The following is a 23,691-nucleotide window of genomic DNA, read 5'->3' on the forward strand; positions in this document are numbered from 1 at the left end:
TAAATTCCAACGTGGTAAAAAACCGTGTATAAAAACCTAACCTCTACGCTTAGCAAATCCGCGCAGGAAAGATACTCCTACGGGCGTCCGAATCTTTTCCGAGTCATTGATCCGTGCTCCCCCATAACTCTTCGGCGAAGGAATCCCTGGCATGTTCGCGATAAAAGAATCCGATAAAAAAAGGGGAGAGGGGGAAGAAAGGCAACCAGTTATCGATCACAAGTGACGAGGAAAAAGTATCACGACAAGAACGAGAGATCGCGTCGCGTGTGTCCACGGTGCAAGGTGTAATCTCTCGTCTCGGATCAATCGACGAGCTGTCAGCCGGGGTGCAATTAACTGACTGGAAGCAAATCGATCGGGAAGCCATTAACGCAAGAGCCGCACACCAGCTAATTGCTCGCTTGAATTCCGTCTGTTCGTCAATCGAAATCGTTGTTCTTCGTCCACGAGACATGTCTCTCGTCTACCTACCTTCCTTCGTCTCCCTCTTCGCCTCCCTCTTCCTCTTCCACTCTTCCCTTCCTCTCCCTTCTCTTTTTTTTCTCCTTTTTTCTCTCTTTTGTAAATTTTTTTCGTTTTAACTTTTGGTCACCTTATATAATCTTATTTGCATCACGAACGTCATCTCGTTCAGCACCATCCAAGCACCACCCCGATATACACGTGACTCCTACGAGCTAACTGATCGACCCCGTACCGTTAAGGCCCGTTAAGCTCTCCTCTAATCGGACGCCTTCGATCTGCTGTCACAAGACACGTGGAGAGGTGGATCCTCAGCTTTTAAGAACCGTGGAAGCTTGGACCGAGAAATTTCGCCAGTACCACTTAAGCACGATGGACCTATCATTTCTACTTTCGCCAGGATTCTTGGAGCAATGGTAACCATTCGTCAGAGTATCGCTTTTGGGCATGAAGGAATGAATCCACCTTCCAACTCCTTTTTGTCCCCTTGGAAAAAGAAAAGAGAATGGGAAAGTTCCTCTAACATGAGCGAGAACAGGGGACAGTGTTTTCCAAAATTCCTAAACACGATTCTAATATTTACACTACGTTCCAAAAGAAAGGATATCCTTCAAGCACCATAGAAACACGCCTTGAGAAAGTATTTAAAATCGGAACCTCCCTAACCTCATTCCTTCACCCCCACCTGGACACTCGGTTACCATCGCCCTCCCACCTTTCCACACAAGCTCCACGTGTCCACGTGAGCACGTAATCGGCATAGAATCTCTAAAATCGAGGGCGTCACGAGCAAGGAAGAGACGAGCACTCGCGAGGCTCCGCAAAGTCCAGCCTGTCCGCGATCGAGGAGTCCGATGACCTCGAGGACACGTTCCGAACCAGCATCATCATCGACGTCGTCCTCCGGACGTTGCTCGACAGCGGCGAGAAGCTTCACACGCTGTCGGACGCCACGGACATAGGCCTCTTGTAGACTGGCGCTGGTATCCTGGAGAAACCTCCCCTCTCCGAGACCGGCTTGGGATCCTTCCTAGGACTGGCCGTCATCTGATTGTCCTGGGGCAACGCCACGGTCCCGTTACCGTCGATCCATGCCCTGGTGAACTCCATATTCGCGACACCATCGCCGGTACCATGAGCTTGGTAGTCCCTCAGCAGATCCTGAAGCTTCTGGACCACTTCGCGCTCGTCCTGCAAGTGGCCCACTTTCTGAAGGATCTGTTCCAACAGCGGATTGGCTACCTTGGTAGGCGAGGACTGAAGGGACCCAGTGGCTGTCTTGATCCTTCTGCCATTCCTGTCGTATTGGATACCATTCGTACTCTGCCTAGGCAGACTCTGCCTGGCTGGACTCTTCCTGGTGAAACTAGGAGTGGTTGCACAAGTGGCCGATCCTTGCGGGTTCAGGAAGGTATCGGACTGGATACTGGGCCTCTGCCTGGCCTGTCTACCGTTCCACGTGTTACTACCACTCACTGGACTCTGACAGGTCTTGGCTACCATCGATGCCTTGCTCAGACTGCCTGTCGGTGGTTTGCGCAGACTGTTCCTGATGGTTCCTCGCTTCAGCGGGCTACCTTCCGGGCTGGAGTTGCTGTCTCTGGGGGTTCTGCTGCCGGAAGAGGCTCTGGACACGTTGCTGTTCTCGCGGACGATGGAACCTGCACGAGGGGTCCGGTCCCCGGAGGAGGAGGCCAGGCTTCTCGAAGGCGAAGCGCGAAGAGGACTGGCTGGGCCTATGCGTGTCTTGCGCAGGCCTGTCTCGATGCTCTCCGTTTCCACGCAAGACCTCTCCTCTGGCTCGGGTTTGGCGGGTTGCTCTGCAACAGGCGTTGGGAAATGGCCTTTAGTTCTTAGTTCGGGAATCAATATGGGAGAATTGCTGCGATTAAGGATACTCGATTTTTGCGGAATATTTGGGAACGATTCCTGAGATTTATTGGAAAACATAAAAGAAAGAAAATGAATAGACATAGACCAGTGTTTCTCAACCTTTATGGATCACCATAAATTTGAAAACTGATTAGGTATGTAAAGTTAGGTTTTTGATACACAGTGTGTTTACTTGAAATGACAACAAGCATTTTAATCGTGTAATATCGGTAATTGCAGTGCTTTGTGGGCAACCAATATCCATTTTTATCGATTTTTATCGATTTGTATCGACATTTTTTCGTCATGGTAATCGGTTGATATTTCGGCGAATCAGGTTTCTCAAAAATTCCCTGTTTTTGGTATATTTTTATTCTTCGGAGTAAGATCGAGCATGTTTTCTTCGTAAATCTTCGACCGAAAAGCATAAATAATTCGATCAATTCGATCGGTGTACGCAATCGCGATTGCATAACCACGAATCGCGTAGTTTCCGCGTGCAATCGCGTGCAAATGTCAACCAGAGAGCGTCACCAGCTCCCTCGTTGTTTACTCAAGCAAACTCGAGTGGATTTCGACGGGATTTAGGATTCGGCGATGGTCGAATAGCACTGCGTGGGCAACTGGCCGAATATATACGATCGTGATAATCGCGTTTGACTTCTTTACGTCACGCTTTCAATCCTTCCAGCGACCCATTGACATTTCGCCGATTTTTTTGGATAATTAACCTCGTCTAGTGATATTTATTCGACACGTGAAATCGATGGAAACTGACGAAACAATCTCGTTACGTGAGATATTTATTTCTCAAGTAAAATTTTGAACATTCCGTAACTGAAAATTTATTATTATTTTTCTTAATATTTCATCCCGGAATGAAATAAAAAATTTAATTTACGTATTTTTGTATTTCTATCGTATAGGAAGACGATTTTGAAAGACTATAAAATTTTATACGAGTTATAAAAAAAAAAAATTCAACCAATTAGTTAAAAATCTTCATTTATAGCCTTGCATAATATGTCAATATGAGATTCCTCGAAAACGAAAGCGCTTAAACGTAAATTTTATTCGCCACTTTCTTATCTTTACGATTCCCTTTTGCGGAATGACTGACTACTTAATTTTAATCGTAGGAATTACAGTTGCATCATTTCAGCAGTAACAGATGAAACCATTGAGTCGTACGTGTCCCAGGAGATGCGCAAAACGATTACATTGTGATTTTATTGGACGTAAAAAAGTTATTAGTGGAAGTTAGCCAATTAGAGGCATATAAATGTGTTTTAAATCGCGAGGACCAGTTCGAAGGAGTCGAGAAACGTGTCTTAATGGACCGTGGAATCTCCGATGCCATGCCAAAAACGATCTTTGCAAATGCTATTTCGGAGAAAAGTTTTTCTGCGACATGGACACCGTCCAATATAATTGGCATACTTTTTTTTGGAAATTTTAGTTTACTGAGGAGACAAGTTAAATTCGCAATATTGTAAATCCTCGGAAGCTTGTGACAGCTCGAGAGTTCTGCTTTAAAAATTTTCAAGAATTTCGAATTTAAAAATGTTTAAAATATCTCGAATTTTTAGGTTAACACGTTAAGTGCCTAACCCGATTGGTTGCCGTTCAGTTCAGGCCCAAATTCGATCGTCAAGTGGGCCACTGGTGGCGAGCAAAGAGAGCATAAAACTCGGAGATACTGTACCAATTGTTACAATAGGAATTTCCAAACGTTCGGTCCAAAGATGGCGAAGAATTTACGACCAAAAGTGAGCACCTTTTGGTCCTAGTCTGGGTCTGTTCCTGGGGACCGATTGGGCTCGAACGGAAAGCCTAGCGTCGGTCCCTGGGGACCGATGTGGCACAAAACATGTTAAAAAATTGTCAAATATTGGAACATTCAAATTTTTTAATCTACTTTTAACTTTCCAAATATCCCAGTTTTCTAATTCGCCAATTTTTTAATTTTCTAATTTTCCGATTTCGAAATGTTTCAATTTTCTAACCTTAAATATTTTATGTTCGCCATTTATCTTTCCTATATTCTTCCAAAGCAATTTCGAGCGTTCTACAGCTACTTGCTCCGTCAAAGTCAGTTCCACCTAACCTCTTTCACCCCAGTCGCGTTCGAAAAGAAAATGGATTCCTTTGCGCAAGTTGATCGCAGCAACTGTACACCTATCACGAGTCTAACGTAAACAACATGCCTATAATACCTAGCGTAATCGAGAGCTCCTCTTACAAACGTCTCTACTAACCATCCACCTTATTTTGGACCACCCTGTAGCTCATTAATATTCAAAGTACACGAACACATACGCCTAACCTGACATTTAACTGGCTGTGAAGGATCGTACGAAGAAAGGGATGCTCGTGTGCGTGAAGCGTGGGCGATCTTCAACAACAACCTGTCCACGGAACAATCGCCAGTGGTCGATCCTCGATAACGCTTTGCCTCGAATATAGTGATTCACACACTTGACACATACTCTGATCTTTCCACTCGGGACAACGGTTTCCGCGTACCACTGCTGCCCTAGCTTTGTTATTTCTATATGGAAATTGAATTTATTTTTCTCCTTTCAGGCGGAAAAATGCTTTTCGTAAAAAAGTTAGGTTAGAATAAGATTGATCGAATTGGTTCGTTGACATCACGACTATGGTATGTATTTATTCGGGCAGGTTTTTCGCTAAACGGATATTTGTGTATGTGTATAATGCTAGGGTATTTTTCTAGTGACTTTTTTCTTGTTCAAGTTACTAGAACAGAGAACAGAAAATACTACGTGTATTTAAGATTTGTGCGGAGGATTGTTTCGGTTTGATAACGTTTATGTTATTTGCAAGCAGTTTAAAAATTATTACACCTATTGTTAATAACAAATTGTTTGCAACGTAAAATTTTCATAACGGTAAAAAAATTATTAAATGATTGGCTATTAGAGCGGGAAAATAATAATTAATGGAAATATAAAAGTTCGAAAATTTTCGATTGGGGTGGGCAAGCTCGGCCAATCGGAGGTTATATAAAAGGGCGACGCGACGCGGCAGAATTCATTTGTCTGTTTGTGAGGCATCTGGAGTAATACGGGGGTCCGTCGACTTTAGTCGTCCTGGGTGCCAATCCGTGCACACGATCGGGGGATGGGCCCTGCAGTCGGAATCATTGCAAGAGCGTGCCTGCCTGCTCCTCTAGCACTTGGTGGCTATGTGGTTATGTTTGCATAGAGCCGGGGTATGGAGCATGCGCGTGATTCCGACTGTTAGGCCTCGCATAGGACCCTCGGATTGTCTCTGGGTGTTTCACTGGTTCGCTGGCTGCCTTAGATCATCGAGTAGGCCATGGCGAGGTCGGCGGTGGCAGGGTGGGCAAGGCCCGATCGGGAGGGTGCTGAGGCACGAAGTTGTCTTGTACACGGGAGTGCGTCGCGTAGGCTAGTCGGTCTTTCAAATAATCGCGAACCGAAACCCCTTTTGTAAGACACGAAATTTAATAAAGTGTCTGTAGAGTCACTTAACTTCTTTCGCTCCAAGTTAGGTTAGGATATCTTTGATACGGAGAGCGCCAGCAGGCTGTGCCACTAGGGCACATGTCGGGTCTCGATGCGTAGCCACCTCCACGTGGTGAGACCTGGTAATTGGTGTCCTTTCCAAAAGAATTTTGTTTGGAACGATACCAAGCTTTGAGCTACGCACAAAATTTAAAATATTTCCTACCTTTTGTAAGTTTTCGATGTTTCAGTTAAACATTTGACGATTTTTGAGGCTACGAGGGGTAAGTGGGCGGAATTCTTGGCAATGACGTCATTCTAATACAGTTATAGTTCATAAAAATGTATAAATAATCCAATTTCTTATTAATAATAAATTGTTCATAGCGTAAATTTCTAGCACAAGAAAAGAATTAATTCATTGGTTATTACTTGAACAATATCATACTAATGTTTAAATGTGCCTATAATTTGCAAAAGTGTAAAAATTATTACACTTATTTCTAATAATAAATTGGTCATAACGTAAATTTATAACACAAGTGGAAAAATTATTAAATTATAGGCTGTTACTAGTATATATAACGTATTTGCGTGAAAATGTATCTATAATTAACAAAGAGTTAATAAATTGCTACATTTATTGTTAATAACAAATATTTTGCAACGTATATTAACGATAAAAGTAAAAAAAGTTTATAAATTATTAGCTACTACTTAAACAAACGACGTATTTGTGTTAGAATGTATTCGTAACTTAAAAAAGTTAATAAATTATTAAATTTATTGTTAATAATAAATCAAAATCATTGATAACAAATAGTTTGCAACGTATATTAACGATAAAAGTAAAAAAGTTAATAAATTATTAGCTACTACTTAAACAAACAATGTATTTGTGTTAAAATGTATTCGTAACTTACAAAAAACTAATAAATTAATAAATTTATTGTTGATAACAAATTAAAATCATTGATAACAAATAGTTTGCAACGTATATTAACGATAAAAGTCAAAAAAGTTAATAAATTATTAGTTATTACAGCGGAAAAGTAACTTTTAAAGGAATCGGTAAAGTTCGGAATTTTTCGCCGATCTTCGGCCGGCCGTCGCTATATAAGGGGCTCGCGTGAAGGCTCGAGCCAGTTGTAGGTTCGACTTCGGAAGGTCCGCGTTAATACTTTTTCTTTCAGGTACTAATTATTTTTTGTTTCAGATTATAATTCTCTTTCTTCTTTCAGATTATATTTCTTTTATTCTAGATTTCATTGTTTGTGCATTCGAGTATTTTGTACAATATGTATTCGAATGCTTCGTCGTTGGGTTATTCAGTGGCCATTGTCCACTCTCTTAAATAATTTAACGATAATTTCTTCTTTCAGGTTCTAATTATTTTTCTTCTTCCAGATTTTATTTCTTTCATTCTATTTATCTCTTTGTTTCAGCATTCGAGTATTTCGTACAATATTCGAATGCTTCGTCGTTGGTTTACTTATGTCTCATCGTTGGCTAAATCTTTCCTTTCACAAATTTTACGACTTCCGTTCGATTTGTTTTCGTTAGAGCGTTCGAGTATTTCGTATAATACTCGAGCGCTTCCTCGTTGGTATGTTTATATCTCACCGTTGGAATGTTTCTGTCTCGTAGTTATGTTGCTCAGGTCTCGTCGTTGGCTTGCTCGTTCCATTTGGTTATTATCCTTGATGGTTTCCTCGTACTAATCCCTTTCCTTTCAGCTACATATTAACAATAATATATTCTGTTTTAGCTTTTAGGTTTCTCAAGATTCTGTTTGCGACACATCAATGAACGATGCGTGCGTTTACTTTTAAGTAATCATAAGATAGATCCATAGACTAAGTATCATGTGCGCGCTATCTGTACAAAGGTAAGCTACCTAATTTGGAGCGAAATTTATAAATTCTCTATCATTTTCTTATCCCCCTCGTTTAGCAAATAGAACATAATTGTTCTCGCGATAATCGCGATCGTTCGTAAGTACCGACTAGCCTACGCGACGTGCTCTCGTGTACTCGATAAGTACATGCTTCGTAAGTCATCCTCACGACTCGTCTCCGACACTCATTTCCAGTCACTGTCAATCTCGTCATGCATCGGGTTCCAGGGTGACCCCCTCGGATCAGTGCGTCTTCTGACCTCGACGGGGCGGTCCGCTGCCTAAGTCGTACGCGACTGGGGCTCGGGCACATGCTGGCTGACGGACTAGTACCATCTACGGTTAGACCACAGGGATGATTAAGTTCTACCCCGTGTGGCTGGGATGCGAAGTGTCTGTCTTGGCCGGCAACCGCCCAGCAGGGCCCTCGCGTTGACACTAGAAGTTTCATTGGTTCAGGGACTATCCTTGGTCCACGTGTAAGTCTTGGCGAGTGCGACAGTGACTGGAATTGAGCTAGGCCCGATCGGGAGGGTGCCGAGGTATGAAGTTATCTCTGTACACGGGAGTACATCGCCTAGGCTAGTCGGTCTTTCGAATAATCGCGATCTCGTTCGGGCGCGTCGCGATTTTCTATTTGCTCGCGTGTTTGATATTTCATTCCCTATTTTTATGGAAACTTGAAAATATCTTAGCGTTGCGACAGTAGAGTTTCAGTATACCGAACCGAAACCCCTTTTGTAAGACACGAAATATAATAAAGTGTCAGTAGAGTCATTTTAACTTAATTCGCTCCAAGTTAGATTAGGATATCTTTGATACGGATAGCGCCAGCAGGCTGCGCCACTAGGGCGCATGTCGGGTCTCGATGCGTAGCCACCTCCACGTGGTGAGACCTGGTAATTGGTATCGTTCTCCGATACCAAGCTAAGAGCTACGCAAGCTAGTCGTAAATTAGTTATAAGTTAGTTATTATTTAGTTACCAATTAATATAAAATTAGTCATTAATTAGTTATAAGATAATTATAAATTAGACGTTAATTACGTATAAGTTAATTATAAGTTAGTCATTAATTACTTATATGTTAATTATAGGTTATGTGTAAATCAGCAGTGATTTAGTAATAAGTTTAAGATATGTTCTATCACTTGTAAATTTTCAAAGTTCCTAAAGGAACTTTGAAAAATAAGAGTGGGCAATATTTGTTGAAGAAATATGCAAATTAAGACGAATTAAGGTAAGTAAGGTAAGTAAGGTAAGTATAATAATGAGAGATTCCAGCAATGAGAGAACTATGTATCTTGTGTAATATTCATGTAAAGTCTGCAAAATTTCATTCCCTAGAATTATCAAAATATGACGCCATTTCTTGAAATTCAGTCGATCATGGACCTCCTGTCATGTCATGTTAGCCTCATACAAAACCGTAAAATCAGTCTAAAATTTTTCGCCGAACCGCAAAAGTATTGTCAAAAATAATTCTTGGAAATGACGTAATTTCTTGGAATCGATCGTTGAACGACCTCCTGTCATGTTATGTTATCCTGATACAAAGTCGCGAAATTGGCCAAAAAATTTTCGCCGAGGTCGCAAAAGTATTGTTTCCTGAATTCTTGGAAATGAAATGTCAATCAGCGCCATCTATGATTTTGGACTGGAAGTTTGTGTTACAGTCGAAACCCATAGATGGCGTTAACGATGCACAAGTTTCCAGCCCAAAACTATAGATGGCGCTGACTGACATTTCTAGAATTTTATATTAGGAACCGTAACACAAGCTTCCAGCCAAAAATCATAGATGGCGCTGAGCGATGTAATTTGAATTTTCCTTGGAAAATGAACAAATTACTCAATTTCTGCGACTGTTTTATGAACTTTTATAATTGCATCGTAAAGGCAGATCCTTTACGAACTTTCTAATCTAACTTTAAATATTAATCTCGTAATCGGCAACCCCAAAGGAAAGATAGCAATTTTTGTACAAGTGAGAAGTCGTGTCCGTATCTTGGCCAATTTTTCGCCGAAATTCTCTACTGGACTCTTCTCCTAAATGAAGATGTAGAAGTATACGATAGAGAGCAGTACCCTGATGGGACAAAACGCGATGAAAACGAGCACACGAGGCAATTCCACACGCTGTTGTGTACAAAAGAGCTGAGAGGCTGGGACAGTATCGCGACGCGAATTAAATCCCTGCTGTCAGACCTGGCAATCTCAGATAAAAGACCCCAGATAAACACTTCTTCCACGCTATTAAATTCCAAAGTCTCGTTTTACAACTCTACACTTCGAATTTTCGCGAATGGTCATCGTGGAAAGCCAGAAAAATAAAGAGAAATAGTCGCGTTTAATTTCATCCCTAGTTAAATAATTAATAGAAAATCAAATTTGTCTAAATTCGATCGGAAATTTTGAAACAAAAATTCCGTGCAACTATTTTAATTTTTCATACGGAATTTATGTAACCTGCAATGTGTGTCACACTAGAAAGCGAATTAAAGAAAAAAATATGTAAAATATCGGGAAGTCGAGAAAGCTGAAACACAGGAGGACATGCGTACAATAGCACGTTCTGTTCGTCCATCCCTGATACGCTCGTATTAAACAGAATGACTGGCTTTGATCGAAAAGCCACGCGAGCGTCGCGCGTTTTCTTCGCAGCGGGACGCGTTTATCACGATCGTCGAACGATTTCACTCGGCGCCCTGTTATGAAACGACCTGTACGCTAAACGAGTCTATTTAGCCAACGCTTTCTTTTCCCTATCGTCTTGTTACCTGACGTTGTCATTTGGCATTCAAGAACAGCTTTTACAAGCATCTACACCCACACGCTGTTCACAGTCTATCACTGCCTTCAATTAAAAGACCAAATATTCAAAGAATTGAAAGATTATTGCATACAGTACGGGAAAAATCCAAAAATCGATGGATGACAAAAATGATGGAAAGAAAAGAACGATTTTGAAACATTGGCAAGAAAAAGAATTTAAAAAAGATACGAATAAAAATGAATATCTTTTTCCAATAATAAATTATACGTATATTATTATAAGAGCATATTTATTTGTTGTGAAAATAAAAGAATATTGCATACAGGCTATAATTACAAGGCTATAAAAGATTAAAATGATGACAAGAAATAAGGGCAATTTTGAAAAATTAGGAAATAAAAGAATCTAAAGAAATATCAATAAAAATATATATTATGTAAAGAGTATAATTGCAAGTGTACAAAAGATTAAGAAATGATCAAGAAACAAGGACCATATTAAAAAATTGGAAAATAAAAGAATTTGAAAAAATATCAATAAAAATATATATTACATAAGGGCTGTAATTAGAAGGGTATAAAAGATTAAAAAGTGATCAAGAAACAAGAACAATTTTGAAAAATTGGAAAATAAAAGAATCTAAAAAAGATATCAATAAAAATGTATTCTTTTTACCAGTAATAAATTATATAAATATTATTATAACAGGGTATTTGTTTGTTATAAAAATATGGACGAATTAGTGTCTTTAGAAAACACCAATGGTCCTTCGACGTGTAAGGTTAACAGCTTTCTGCAAGTTTCTATAACGTTTAGTGGAGTAGAGTTCGTTCGAAATTGCTTGGCTCTCAAGGGCACTCCCCCCACCACTACAACTTCGCGAACTGCACCATCTCCGTCTCCGCCATCAAAACCTCATCGAGCCTCTCGACTATTTCTACGAACTTTTACAGCTAGAGAAATACCCCCGAACTTACGCCACACCAGGGTCTATCCTATCAAAGAGGACAGTCCTTCACAGAAAAATGCTATACAAATCCAGAAACTTCGTTGCCACAACTTTCTATGTACCCCGGTACTCGATTACGACACCACCTTTTTCTCCAGCCATACTAACCTCTTTGTCCCTCTCCTGTATTATGATAGTCAAAGAGAAAAAGCATAAAGGAAACGTTCTCCGATCTTCAAGCCTCATTTCCATCTCCTCTAAACTCCCAAACAAGTCATCATAAGAACTATAACCGTAAGACCAAACCAAAGACAGATCATTCGTCAAAAAATGCCCAACTTTCAAGAACACTCTAACCTAACCTAACACTCGAAAAAGGAATCTAACGATCGAGACACTAACTTTCGCCGTTCACGAATTCCCGCGACAGCCTCGACCCGGCCGACATATTACAACACGGCGTTCGCGTAACAGGCGTGCCAACCCACGCGGCCTGGACGGCCCATAAATCCCCGCGCGATCGCGCGCCGAAAAAAACACTCGCGGGGTCTAAAATAGCCGAACGCGAGGAAGCGAAAGAGAAAGAGAAAGAGAATCGTGCTCACTTTGACAATCGGCAACCGTGGGCGATCCTTGCGTGCACGTCCCGGGATTTCCGTTGCCGGTGGTTGGCTGCACTGCTCCGAGACTTCGGTAACCTTCGTCGGACACTTCGCTGCAGTTGTCGGAGTGCTCGCCGTCGTGCGGGGACTTGGTGTAATGCACGTTCCCGATCACGTCTTTGCTGAAACTCTCCAGGACCGGTTCCTCCTTGATCGCCGGTGGACTGGGCGTCGGACTGCGGCTGCTGGAGTCCTCGCGGCACTTGTAGTTATAGATCGTCGGTTCGTACTTCGGAGTGTCGTCTTTGTCCACCGCTCTGCGCGCCACGCCGCCGTCCACCACGTATCGTTTCGTGAATTCCTCCGACAGAGGGACTTTCGTGCGGATCTCTTGGTGGAGGTCCTTCTTCGCATCCTAGGGGAAAGTTTGGGGAATTCTTTTAGACACGTAGATGGACACTTATCGAATGTATATTAACACGTTAAACGCCATATTGGTGCCTAGGGACCGGTGTTTGGGCCTTGACCTATGGACTCGATGTTTGGGCCCAGCCGGTGTTCTGGGACTGTCAAGTGGGGGTAAATGGAATAGCAAGCAAAGCAGACTAGGCGTTTAACGTGTTAACGTGATGAAAAATGGAGAGGATTACATAGAAATATGTATATTTGTTTTATTCTGACCAATTTCTGAATATTCGAACAACGCAAGTAAACAGAGAACTTTGAACAGAATATATTAATAACGTGCACCATTTTCGTTTCACCATATTGTTTAATAATTTATCGTTATATTTTGAAAATAACAGAAATTTTATCCCGGCTCCCTGAGTGTGCCATATAAAAAGTACACGGCAATCGGAGTATTGAAACACACAGAGTAAAGAAGGGACACACAGGCTCCCAATTTTTGATCCTCAATCTATATCACTGATTCCCCAACTTAAAACACCTAAAATTCACCCCACCGTTTACCAATATCCCCTAAATCCTCGACCCCCAATCCCAATCCCATACCCATAAATAACTCCACCCCTGAAACTCATCCCTCCCCGATACCCTAAAATCACCTAACCTAATCCTCTCCACCCTGTCCCTGTTGCTCACCTTAGCTTCCAGATGCCTTCCATGATAGGTCGGCGAACGGGCCTCCTCGTTGACGCTTCTACTAGGCGAATCCGCGCTGGTCCCAAGCTTGCCGTGGTCCAGCTTGGTCGAAGGACTGCTGGACCTGAGCTGAGCCTTCGGGGTCGGCGATCTAGATCGTTGCTTGCCGAAATCCGACTGATGAGCAGGGCTGCCCAGGAACTTCCTCTGAGGCGTGGGGCTCCTCGACCGGTTGATCTTCCGTGGCTCGTCACCGGGCTGTTGCTGTTGCTTGCCGATCGGCTGGTGGGGCGTGGGCGATCGCGACCGATTGTTGGAAACGCTCCTGGCCGCGTGCAGCTGCGTCGACTGCTGGTTCTGCACCGCGCCTGCGCACGAACCGACGCTCGACGCCGAACTCCGTCGAGTTCTAGGAGGTGATCTGCGGATCAGCAGCCGGATTTTTTCTCACACGTTAGGGGCAGGCAACTATGCTAACCGGGCATTCTATCCTTCGATATAAATTTTATTGTTTTTTTTTCTTTTTTCATTTTGGAATTTTGGAAATTTGGAAATTTTTAGCTTTCTTTTCCCTCGATTGATAGAGGCCAATTTTGGGTGAGTTTTGTAACCCATTGTTCTAGGTCTTGTTAGTGCCCTTCGACGCAAACCTTGCCTACCCCTCCATTACAAAATGGCTTCCGCCTTCGCTATGCTTAACCTCTAATTTAGTATTTGGAAAACTTTATTCCTTTTATTCTAGATTTTATTTTAAAATCAATTCTACTCTATTTTATTCTAGATTGAAGAATGTCAGTGAGAAGAAGACATTGCGTAGACAATGGTGGATTTTGGAACAGAGTTTCTAACTCCGATGAAAAGAAGATGTGATACTAAATTTAGGAATAGTCATGGAATTGATAGTGACTATCGAATTAAAAATTCCAAGGTTTGTTTGATTTATTTATTACTATGCTACGAAGAATTAGTGTTAAGGAATTATACTACTACAATAGGAGATGAAGAGACAGGAGTTAGAGAAGATCTAGAGTTTCAGAGACTCGACAAAGGATGCTGCGGAAGGTCGCGAATGAAAGAGTTGTCTTTTAATACTAATTCGAAGCCAGTTCATGGTGAACGTGTTTATTTATGTGCGCTTAAATCCGGGATTCCCTGCTCCTCTGGAGCAGCACAATATGATCTGTCGAGCAGCGTCGTTTGCCGAGGAAGCGGCAGAAAATCTCGGCTCCGGAATGAATGACTGGAGACAGACAAATGACACCTTAGGAGCAGAAAATTACTCACCTTTCGTAATGCACCTGCGCGCTGCCAAGGTCGAACGACCCTCCAGCCTTTTGAATCAACTTCGCTGAGATCATCGAGCGATGCGCTGCGATAAAAAATGAAGAGAATTAAGAAAAACACGGGTCTATGTGTGTGTCACATTTGGCACGCGATTACACAATCGGTCACGATCCGCGATTTTCGTCCGGTTTTCCGCTAGTTACGCTTTAAAGGGTAATTGAAACGTCGTTTAGTACTAACAGGTACCTGCGAGCATGATTGCGAAGTTGGATGAGATGGGTGGAAAGGAACGAGAGTCATTTAGTTATTTAGACGCTTTGAGGTATTAGGATGACTGAGACATAGAAACAGGATAGTTTATTTTCTTCTAATTTTTAAAAATTAAATTTAATTCGCAAATTTTTTAAATTAAAATTTAGTTACAAAATTTGAGGTATTAGGATGATATATTAGGTGATATATTATATTAGGTATTCGGATGATTAATAAATAGAAATAGAACTTTTCATTTTTCTTTCTAATTATTAGAAATTTAATTTAGAAACATGGTTGAAAAAGTGGGTGAAACAGGTGTGAATGAGGGTTAAACGTTATTCAGACGCTTTTAGGTATTAGGATGGCTGAGAAATATAAATGGAATGAGGTATTAGGATATATGTAATAAATATATATATAATAATATAATATAATAAATACTATATATATATACACCCATAAATTCTTAGAAATTCTTAGAATTTTTTTAAATGAAATTTAGAAATAGGATTGAGAAATTGGATGAGATGGGTGGGTATGAATGAGGATTAAATGTTATTTAAATGCTTTGAGATATTAGGATGACTGAGAAACAGGAACAGGATTTTTTATTTTCTTCCAATTTTTAAAACTTAATCTGCAATTTTTTAAATTAAAATTTAATTACAAAATTCTTTCCTCATTTTCTGTGTATAATTAACAAGTAATATAACAGAGTACTTGAATACCGTGCCATATAATTAAAGTTTCATAATTGAAAGGGGATTTAAAAAAAAATTTGTCGTCAAAATCATAAATTAATAATGCAAGCGCATAATTCGAGACGTAACCAACGAATTGAATATAAATCCCATCAATCTTACGTTTCCTAGCTGAAAAAAGGAACGAAGAGAAAAATCACGTTAAATCGTCTTTATTAGCACGCATAAATCTGATGATTTTGCAATTTTTCGAGCAAAAAGAAAATATGCTCGTTCTCTCGTAACAGGTAACTCGTAACAAAATCGAAAGTCTCCGATCATCATCTTTATTTTCGACGACAATGAGCTCATCCTTGTTGAAACTGTCACCGACGTCCCATATTTTTTATCTGTCTCGCGACTAGCGCCGCCAAAAATGACACGAAGTGGAGAAAAGACGGGAGAAAAAGGAGACGTATCAAAGATTCGCTTACAGGTTCTGCATCGGCACGGGTCGTGCTTGTCCAAATAATGGCTGAGGGTGTCCCAGCCGCCACCCACTCGCACCATAACGTGGCTTCGAAGAATTCGCACAAAAATCAACACCTTCGTGTCTCCGATCCGGTATTTCCCCTCAGAAACGCGAATCATTGGGAACTGCGTGGGGCACGTGCACCTCTCCACCAAGTCTCGAACCTGGAGCACAAAAACAGTAAAATATTTTTCAAAAATCATTCGATAAGCTGCATTTTAAATTCAGAGTAACATCGTGAAGCCCCAATAGTCAATCTCTCACTTCTACAACTTTCAATCGTTAGTATACACAAGAATAATAACGATGATAAAGTTGAAAATATAAAAATGAATAAATAATAATAAATACGAAAAGCAAAGGATGTGAGAAATAATAATATAAATGAAAAATAATGAAAAATAATGGTAATGAACATGAAATGAACATGGCAAATAAGAGGGTAAATAACGTGGAAGGTAAAGGATATGAAATTGTAATAAATATAAAATATTGCAAAATATGGGAGAATAAAGTTATAAACAAAAGGTAAACAATGTTAAATGATAATAAATGTAAAAGGAATTAATTAATAAATTAATGAATTTAATTTATTTAATGTAAATTAAAGGTACGTTTGGAAATGATTACTATATCTGGTTTCTCAGAAATTGAGGATCTCTGCGAGGAAAGAGAAGAGTATTTAATAGATCCCCGGAGTTAAATGGGAGTGATTAGGTGCAAGTACGGCTTTATGGGAAAACCTGCGCGATGACGTCGAGTCATTCTTATGGAATCTCGAACGATCGTTGGAAAAGACCTCGAAGTACTCCGGCTAATTAGACTGCGGAGGTAATCAGACCTGCTGATATTTCACGTTTTCTTACAACATGTACTTCGACGTGGGACAGATTTAGATTCTAATCTACACCGCGATGTCAAGAGATACAAAAGGCTGGAAACTATCTAGATTAAGTAAATATCCCTATTTTTCTCGCCACTCCTGCGAGTACGCTTAATTTATCTAAGTGTTCTGACATTAACGAATTTTATCATCCGACTGGCGTTCAACGATCGCCATTCGACCTCAACGTTTCGTAAACGTAGAAAACCGCCAACAGGAACGAGTTGCCAACCTTTTCCATGATATTTCATTCCGTTATAATATTTCAAAAGCAACGTTATTTCTCTGACAACTAGAAAAACCAAAAAATCGCGCGAGTTGCACGGCAATTTTCTGATATTTACTCTCGATCCGCGGCATGGAAAATGTCATAACACAGATTGGACGCTAAGTACATTTTAATGTCCCCTGGCCGCGTTGGGCGCCATGTTTGCCGGCGTGGTGGAAAAAGGAAAAGAAGGGAGAAACGAAGCAAAGCACTTTCCTTCCTGTCCTATGTTCCTGCGCGATATCCCGCAAAAATTAGCCGAACAACATGCTCGAACGAAACGATTCAATAACACAAACAAAAGTGACATGGACGCCAGTTTCCGCCGGGTGATGGCGCGCTTCACCGGCGCCGCCACTCTCGCCTTTGGGTATCCGCGTTTTTGCCGGTTTTCAACGCGGCGAAGTGAAAGCAGAACTGCGCCCTATCTGTCCGTCCGTCAAACACGCTCGCGGCACTGCGAGATCCCTCCGAAGGATTCGAGTTTTATCGGCTTTTAACCGCTTGTTAATTTCGTTCTCGCCCGCCATGACACGAGCAACACGCACACACTTCCTCCTTCGACTTCTTTCCCATCTTTTTACAGGAGAGAAACGAGGCACTATTCGAGGAAATGATGCATGAGTACATGTTACTTCCATGTTTGGATCTGGTGGTTTTGTTTAATGAAGTTTCGCGTACAGGTTATGTGATCTTACATTTTGTGAAACAGCTTCGAGATTAAAGTGGACTTTAATGCTCCCCGTTCGTGTAGAATGGTCTTTATCTTTCGTGTAATGCAAGCTGTTTCGATTTTTAGGTTACATAACCTATATTAGGTACGAAGATATTAGATGTGGAATTAAATTCCGTATTTTCGAGTGTGACAAAGATTGTATATAACACTCGTAAAGGTAAGGAACAGATAGAATGTGAAATTTAGAAAATAATATGAAATTTCGTATTGAGGTTATGTGATTTTACACATTGTGAAAGAGCATCGAGATTACAGTGGACTTTAACGTTCATTGTCAATATAAAATGGTCTTTATTGTTCGTATAATGGAAACTGTTAAGACTTTTAGTTTACATAACCTATATTAGTTACGAAGGTATTAGATATATCGTTGCATTTCGTATCTTCAAGTGTGACAAAGACTGCACGTAACATTCATAAAGGTAAGGAAGAGATAGAATATGAAATTTAGAAAAGAATATGAAATTTCGTATTGAGGTTATGTGATTTTACACATTGTAAAAGAGCTTCGAGATCACAGTGGACTTTAACATTCATTGTCGATATAAAATGGTCTTTATTATTCGTGTAATGTAATTCGTGCAAACTGTTAAGATTTTTAGGTTACGTAACTTATATTAGCTACGAAGGTATTAAATATATCGTTGCATTTCGGATTGTCTACGAGAAAAATGAAAAAGACATATATAAACCTAACAGAGGAGACGGGATAAAATATGAAATTTCAAGTTGAGGTTATGTAACCTTATTCTTCACGGTAGCAATCTAAAATGTCTTCCATTCCACTATATTATCTTCCACTATATTAGACACAAAGCACTAAATACGAAGATACTCCGTTCGAAATTCCCTAGTGCAAATAACACTGCCCGTAAACTCGACAAAAATGAAAAAAGAAAATATAAAACAAAAAGAAAGATGAAACCTACTGCAAGATTTACAACTTCGCCGTCTAAACTTTCAATTCTAGAAACGAAAGCGAAAAAATCCCCAAGAGTGGAAGGGGAAAAAATCAAGGGAAAGACTCGAACCAATTATCTCGAATCACTCGGAGAGACAAGCAGCCCCGTTATCCCAGGCACCACGGGACTTTCTTCTCCCGGCGTATTAAGTCGCTCGCGTTATTGATTACGCTCTGTTATCGCCGCGACGAATCGGCCGGGATAAATATATATCATTTACGTGCGAACACCCACGGGCGGGCTTTTGACAGCGGAACGGTGAAAATTATTTATCGCTGGATCGCCGCGCTTCGGGATTCTCGAGCATGGTGGCGCTGGTGCAGTGGCCCGCGCCAGCGCCACCGATCTCTCCCCACCCGATCTGCCTGTCAGTGACATTTTTCCCCGCCGATGATTTACACCGGTTGCGCGAATGCTTGCTGGGACGATCTTTTTTGAATTCCCGACGAGACACCCCTCGCGAAAATTTCCGATGGCGAGAACGATCGATTACCGCGAAAACGGGAGTTCGTGCACGTTGGTGAAGGAAGGGGTTATGTGGCGCATGGTAGTGTGCTAATCGAATGCTGGGTGAACACGACTGACGCAGTTATAATGGCCTTCTGATGAGTTTTAATGGGAGAAAACGAACTCCGGTTAATTATAATACAATTTTTATAATCGATTTCGAATTTTTTCTTTTTTCTTTTTCAAAAATGACTCGATGTGGGCTCACTGTTGCTCATCTATGATTGGTTATTAGAAGATTAATACGTTATTAATTATTTCACTCTTTCTATGCTTATTTATTTTTCACATTTTTATTCCACTGCTCGTTTTCGTTCATGAAGTACGTAAAGCACGAGAGTTGGCGCTTGAGATGTTTACTGGAGTGGGGAGCGTGGTCTTGTACGCTGAACAGATTCGAAACGTGCTATAGAGGGGAACAGGAACAGCAGGAAGTTGTAACCCATTTTTCATGGAAATTTTCAACGCCAAGTATTAATGGCGTTATTGTACCTCTTCATACAGGGTGTCCAAAAAGGAACCGAAGATTTCGTAACGAACAACAATATGCGATTAATTAAATATGCATGTATACGTATAAAATAATTGAAATCATTGTTCAGGTAAGATTATCTGAAAATGAGACACGCGTAACCGAGAGGAAGGAAACGAGGGAGGATAAATCATCGACGCAAACAGTTGATTGGGATTCTAAAGGCATACACGTCGTTCCTGTTGACGTGGTCGGTTTGCGTCACGTCGTTTCTTGTTCCAAATATTTCATTTCACGCGGACCGTAGAGCTTCGACGAACATTTCAAACACAGGATGTGCCTGACCCATAGTAATCACGGAATTATGCAAATCCATAGAAAGGTACCGAGATTCATACGCGTCTAACGTCAGAGGACTACGTTTCTATTGAGGTAACAGCCTGTTACGACATCGATGGTAACCGATATTCCAGCTAATTATACTTAATTACGCCCGCATTTGGAAAGATTATTTGGTTAAACGAATTTCGTTCTCTCGTCAGCGTCAATTTCGATAACGTCATTATCTAGCCTACATTTGCGACACACCAATCATTGTCTACGACTGGATACCTTTCTAGGTTATACATTTCATGCTTGCAAGCGTTTGTCCTGGCCGATAGCGAATAAAATAAAAAGAAATCTCTACGACGTTTCTGCATTTTTAAATACAACACACATTTCTAAAATACCCATTATCGACATGAAAACTACCCTAATATACAATGAACTACTAAACATAGTAATTAAAAATGTATAAGTATAAAAATATATAAAGTACATAAAATACATAATACATAATATAAAGTATATATATAAAGTACATAGAAATGTATACAAATGTAATAAAGTATCTCACATTATTTAAAAAAATTTTTGAGTCCTATTGGACAAGTTTCTAAGTCTACCTCTGTACGAATGTCCATATCCCTAGATTTCTAGTGACATTTCTGTAGAAGGATTTAAAAGGGTTTGGCAAGTAAACGCGAGGAAAAATTTGAAAGGAAAGTTGGAGGCATTCAAGAGTCATCGACACCAAGCCCACGGTGGTAATTTCCAGAATTTAGTCACTATAATGTGGCTCACGTATCGCTCGGGACAAACACTGTGGCGCATTGCAGGTGAGCGGACAGGATGAATGGTTATGATGCTATAATGCAAGGCCGCCACAGCTTACGTAATAGAACCTAACCTAACGATACGGAACACGGTTCGTTATCGGTGCAAACATTCGGGAAGAATAGAAAAAGGAGAGTAGCAGTTGGCAACACTGGTCATCCCAAATTGCATCTGTCCCACGAAGACACTTAATTGGGAGACATCGAAGATTCCATATTGGGAACACAGTGATGGAAAGTTTCGAAATAACTAAAGGAATTAAATCGATGAACTATGGTGACCTAACTCACACTAATATCACTAGACGTAACGCGTGTCTAAATATAGCACACATAGATAGTAATTATTAAAGTGAAACGACGAGAATAAATAGCTACGCGTAATTGCGTTCGATGTTAACATAAAAATTAAATTCGACCTGCTTCGTAATTTTAATTTTCATTCCTTTTTCCATAAAATTCGTAATATATTTTTCTTGATCTATTTACTTCGTTAGTCATATTATTTTTGCCCTGTCGTAAAGAGAAAGCTGATTATACTATTTTATAATAATTGTATCATTCATAACCTATAATCTACTTTTGTTTCCACGGCATATGGAATAAAGGATCCTTATTTTCTCTCCCTGTATCCCCATCTTTTCCCAATACGGGAGAAACTCTCGGGGAGAGAGCTAATCACGAGCGAGCACTCGTCAATTTTAGCAGAAAAAAGTACTGCCGTCGTTCAACCCGTTGAAACATAACCTTCGAAATGCGAACAGATTAAAGGCTGCGCGCGAGTTCTTTTTAGTTCCACTGTTGGCCGCGAGGGGAAAATCTGACGCACGACAAGCACGCATTAACTCTCTCGGAGTTTAGCTCTGCTTTCAGCCTAGGCCTTCCTCCAAAGATGGAACGCGTGGGTATTAGTTTTTCAATTTTCACAGTGCTCCACTCGCGGTTACTGAAATTGACAGCTGTCATTCCCACGATCGATCGCTGAAGAGAAGCGGGCAGATCCCTGCCTTATCGTAACAGCTGCGCATCACGAGATCGCGTAAACAGTAATTACTCGCGATACGAGGAATTATCCACCGCCATTATCGTCCATTTCAGCCTTCTCCTGTCTTGCCAAATCATTCTTCTTATTTCCCTATACGCGGAATCCACTTTCCCTGGAAGCCACGTAAATGCGAAATTTATGGAAGACGAAAATAATCACTCGTGAATGTCTTGTACCTTTTTGAAAATCTTTTTCTTCGTATTTCGATTTAACTCGATTTAATTCGATTTTCGATGAATTTCTGGAATGACGTTTCAGGTTCGTGAAATTTTTTTAGACACTTAGGTGACTCGGTGGTGTAACGAATATTATTGTGCATCGAGAAATACATTGTGCAATGAGGATAAATCGAGGACTTTATACCGGAAGTCACGAGAGAAGCAAAGCGATCTGGAGTAATTCTGCGAGTAAGGTGAAACGACCGGCAGAAAAATGCAGGAATTAATACGAAGCTTATGTGTGCGTGGGTGGTGAACAGGTTACCTGTCTCTCTTTCCTGCATTCCCTTTCCATTGCTCTTTTCTTCCATATAATTTACGTCATAATATTGTTCGACTGAATTTTTACAAAATAATTAACAGACACTACGATTTCCAATTCTTTGACATTTTAATAACTACCATTCATGTTATCCCTAGCCTAACCTAACCCCAAAATCTTTTGCAGTAAACCTAACCTATTACTATTTTAACGATCAGCCCCAAACATTGCAACACGTATTCCCCTCATTGAGAAAGCTTCGAATTGAAAGAAAATTTTGCACAACGAACAGTAAATGTGAAAGATGTGCGAAAAGGATGTTACGACTCGGCAACGAGGCGAGATCACGTGACCGAGCAGTAAAAGTAGGAAAGTTTATTTTAAATTCCGGCGAGATTAGTTTCCCTCGCCAGTTGTTACGTTAATCGACGCGTAGACACGCGGAAGCAACATAGCGACACGGGTAAAGGTTGTCTGAACAAACGAGGATGGTCCCGCGAGCTTATTGCCCGCCGGCGGCCATATTGGACGCTCCTCGCCTGACGGCCGCCATTACGCGACGCGCATGCAAACGCAAAATCGCGGAAAATCCTCGGCTGAAACGCGAAGACCGTTAAACGAGCAATACCCAACGTTAAAGCATTACCCTTCATTTCGCAATTCGACACGGTTCTATTACCCGCAACGCAAATACTCCACGATAAATCGATCGCTCAAGGCCATCGGAGGTTAAGTGGCAACCACGTTTGATTGTTTTATTACTCGCGATCATTCGCTTTCCCGGTCGAGAAATCCGCGATAAATTCTAGGAAGTCGAAAATGAAGACCAGGATAAAGGATGACTAACTTTCTAGGTCACTGCAGTACCGACCGAGCCGTATACTTAACCTAACTAAAAGTTCCCACACGCGAATTTCCACCGTGGAGTTACATTTGCTTTGCACGTTTTATCCTGCTTCGTGTCAGCTTTCCAATTGTTAAATGGGATACAGGTACGAATAACGAAAAAGGAAAAAGAAATACGAGGTAAAATGTAAGAACGGTCGTAGACGTCGGGTTTGATGGAGAGGACTTGGCAGATGGACAAAAGGATTTCTAGGTTACGTCACTGTTGCGTTCCAGAGAAAACTGTCCCCGACATTTATTAACACGGTGTATACACGACGGAGAAAGTGACGGAACCGCAGCGGTCGAGATCCTGATCGCTATCTCGCCGTTATCGCCGGCAGCCGATCTTCCCATGATGATCGGGGGAGGTTCGTGGGAAGAGAGGAG

At 40.9% G+C, this 23,691-nt stretch overlaps 1 protein-coding gene across 2 annotated transcripts in view; it reads right to left on the bottom strand.

Moving 5' to 3' along the window:
- Positions 1-522: 522 nt before the first annotated feature.
- Positions 523-23,691, bottom strand: part of LOC108552917 (GAS2-like protein 1) — a 97,792-nt gene continuing 74,623 nt past the window's right edge. Inside the window, exons 4-8 of one of the 2 annotated variants that reach the window (XM_017907603.1) lie at positions 15,869-16,070; positions 14,440-14,524; positions 13,156-13,564; positions 12,055-12,466; positions 523-2,285 (exon numbers count right to left, since the gene is read on the bottom strand). In XM_017907603.1, the coding sequence (XP_017763092.1) occupies positions 1,399-2,285; positions 12,055-12,466; positions 13,156-13,564; positions 14,440-14,524; positions 15,869-16,070 (1,995 nt within the window). In that variant the 3' untranslated portion in view covers positions 523-1,398. Of the gene's footprint in view, positions 2,286-12,054; positions 12,467-13,155; positions 13,577-14,439; positions 14,525-15,868; positions 16,071-23,691 lie in introns of both variants that reach the window. The other variant, XM_017907602.1, reaches the window with a different exon arrangement.

This window comes from Eufriesea mexicana, unplaced genomic scaffold (genome assembly GCF_001483705.2).
Source record: "Eufriesea mexicana isolate 0111107269 unplaced genomic scaffold, ASM148370v2 scaffold8420, whole genome shotgun sequence".
Lineage (NCBI taxonomy): Eukaryota > Metazoa > Arthropoda > Insecta > Hymenoptera > Apidae > Eufriesea > Eufriesea mexicana.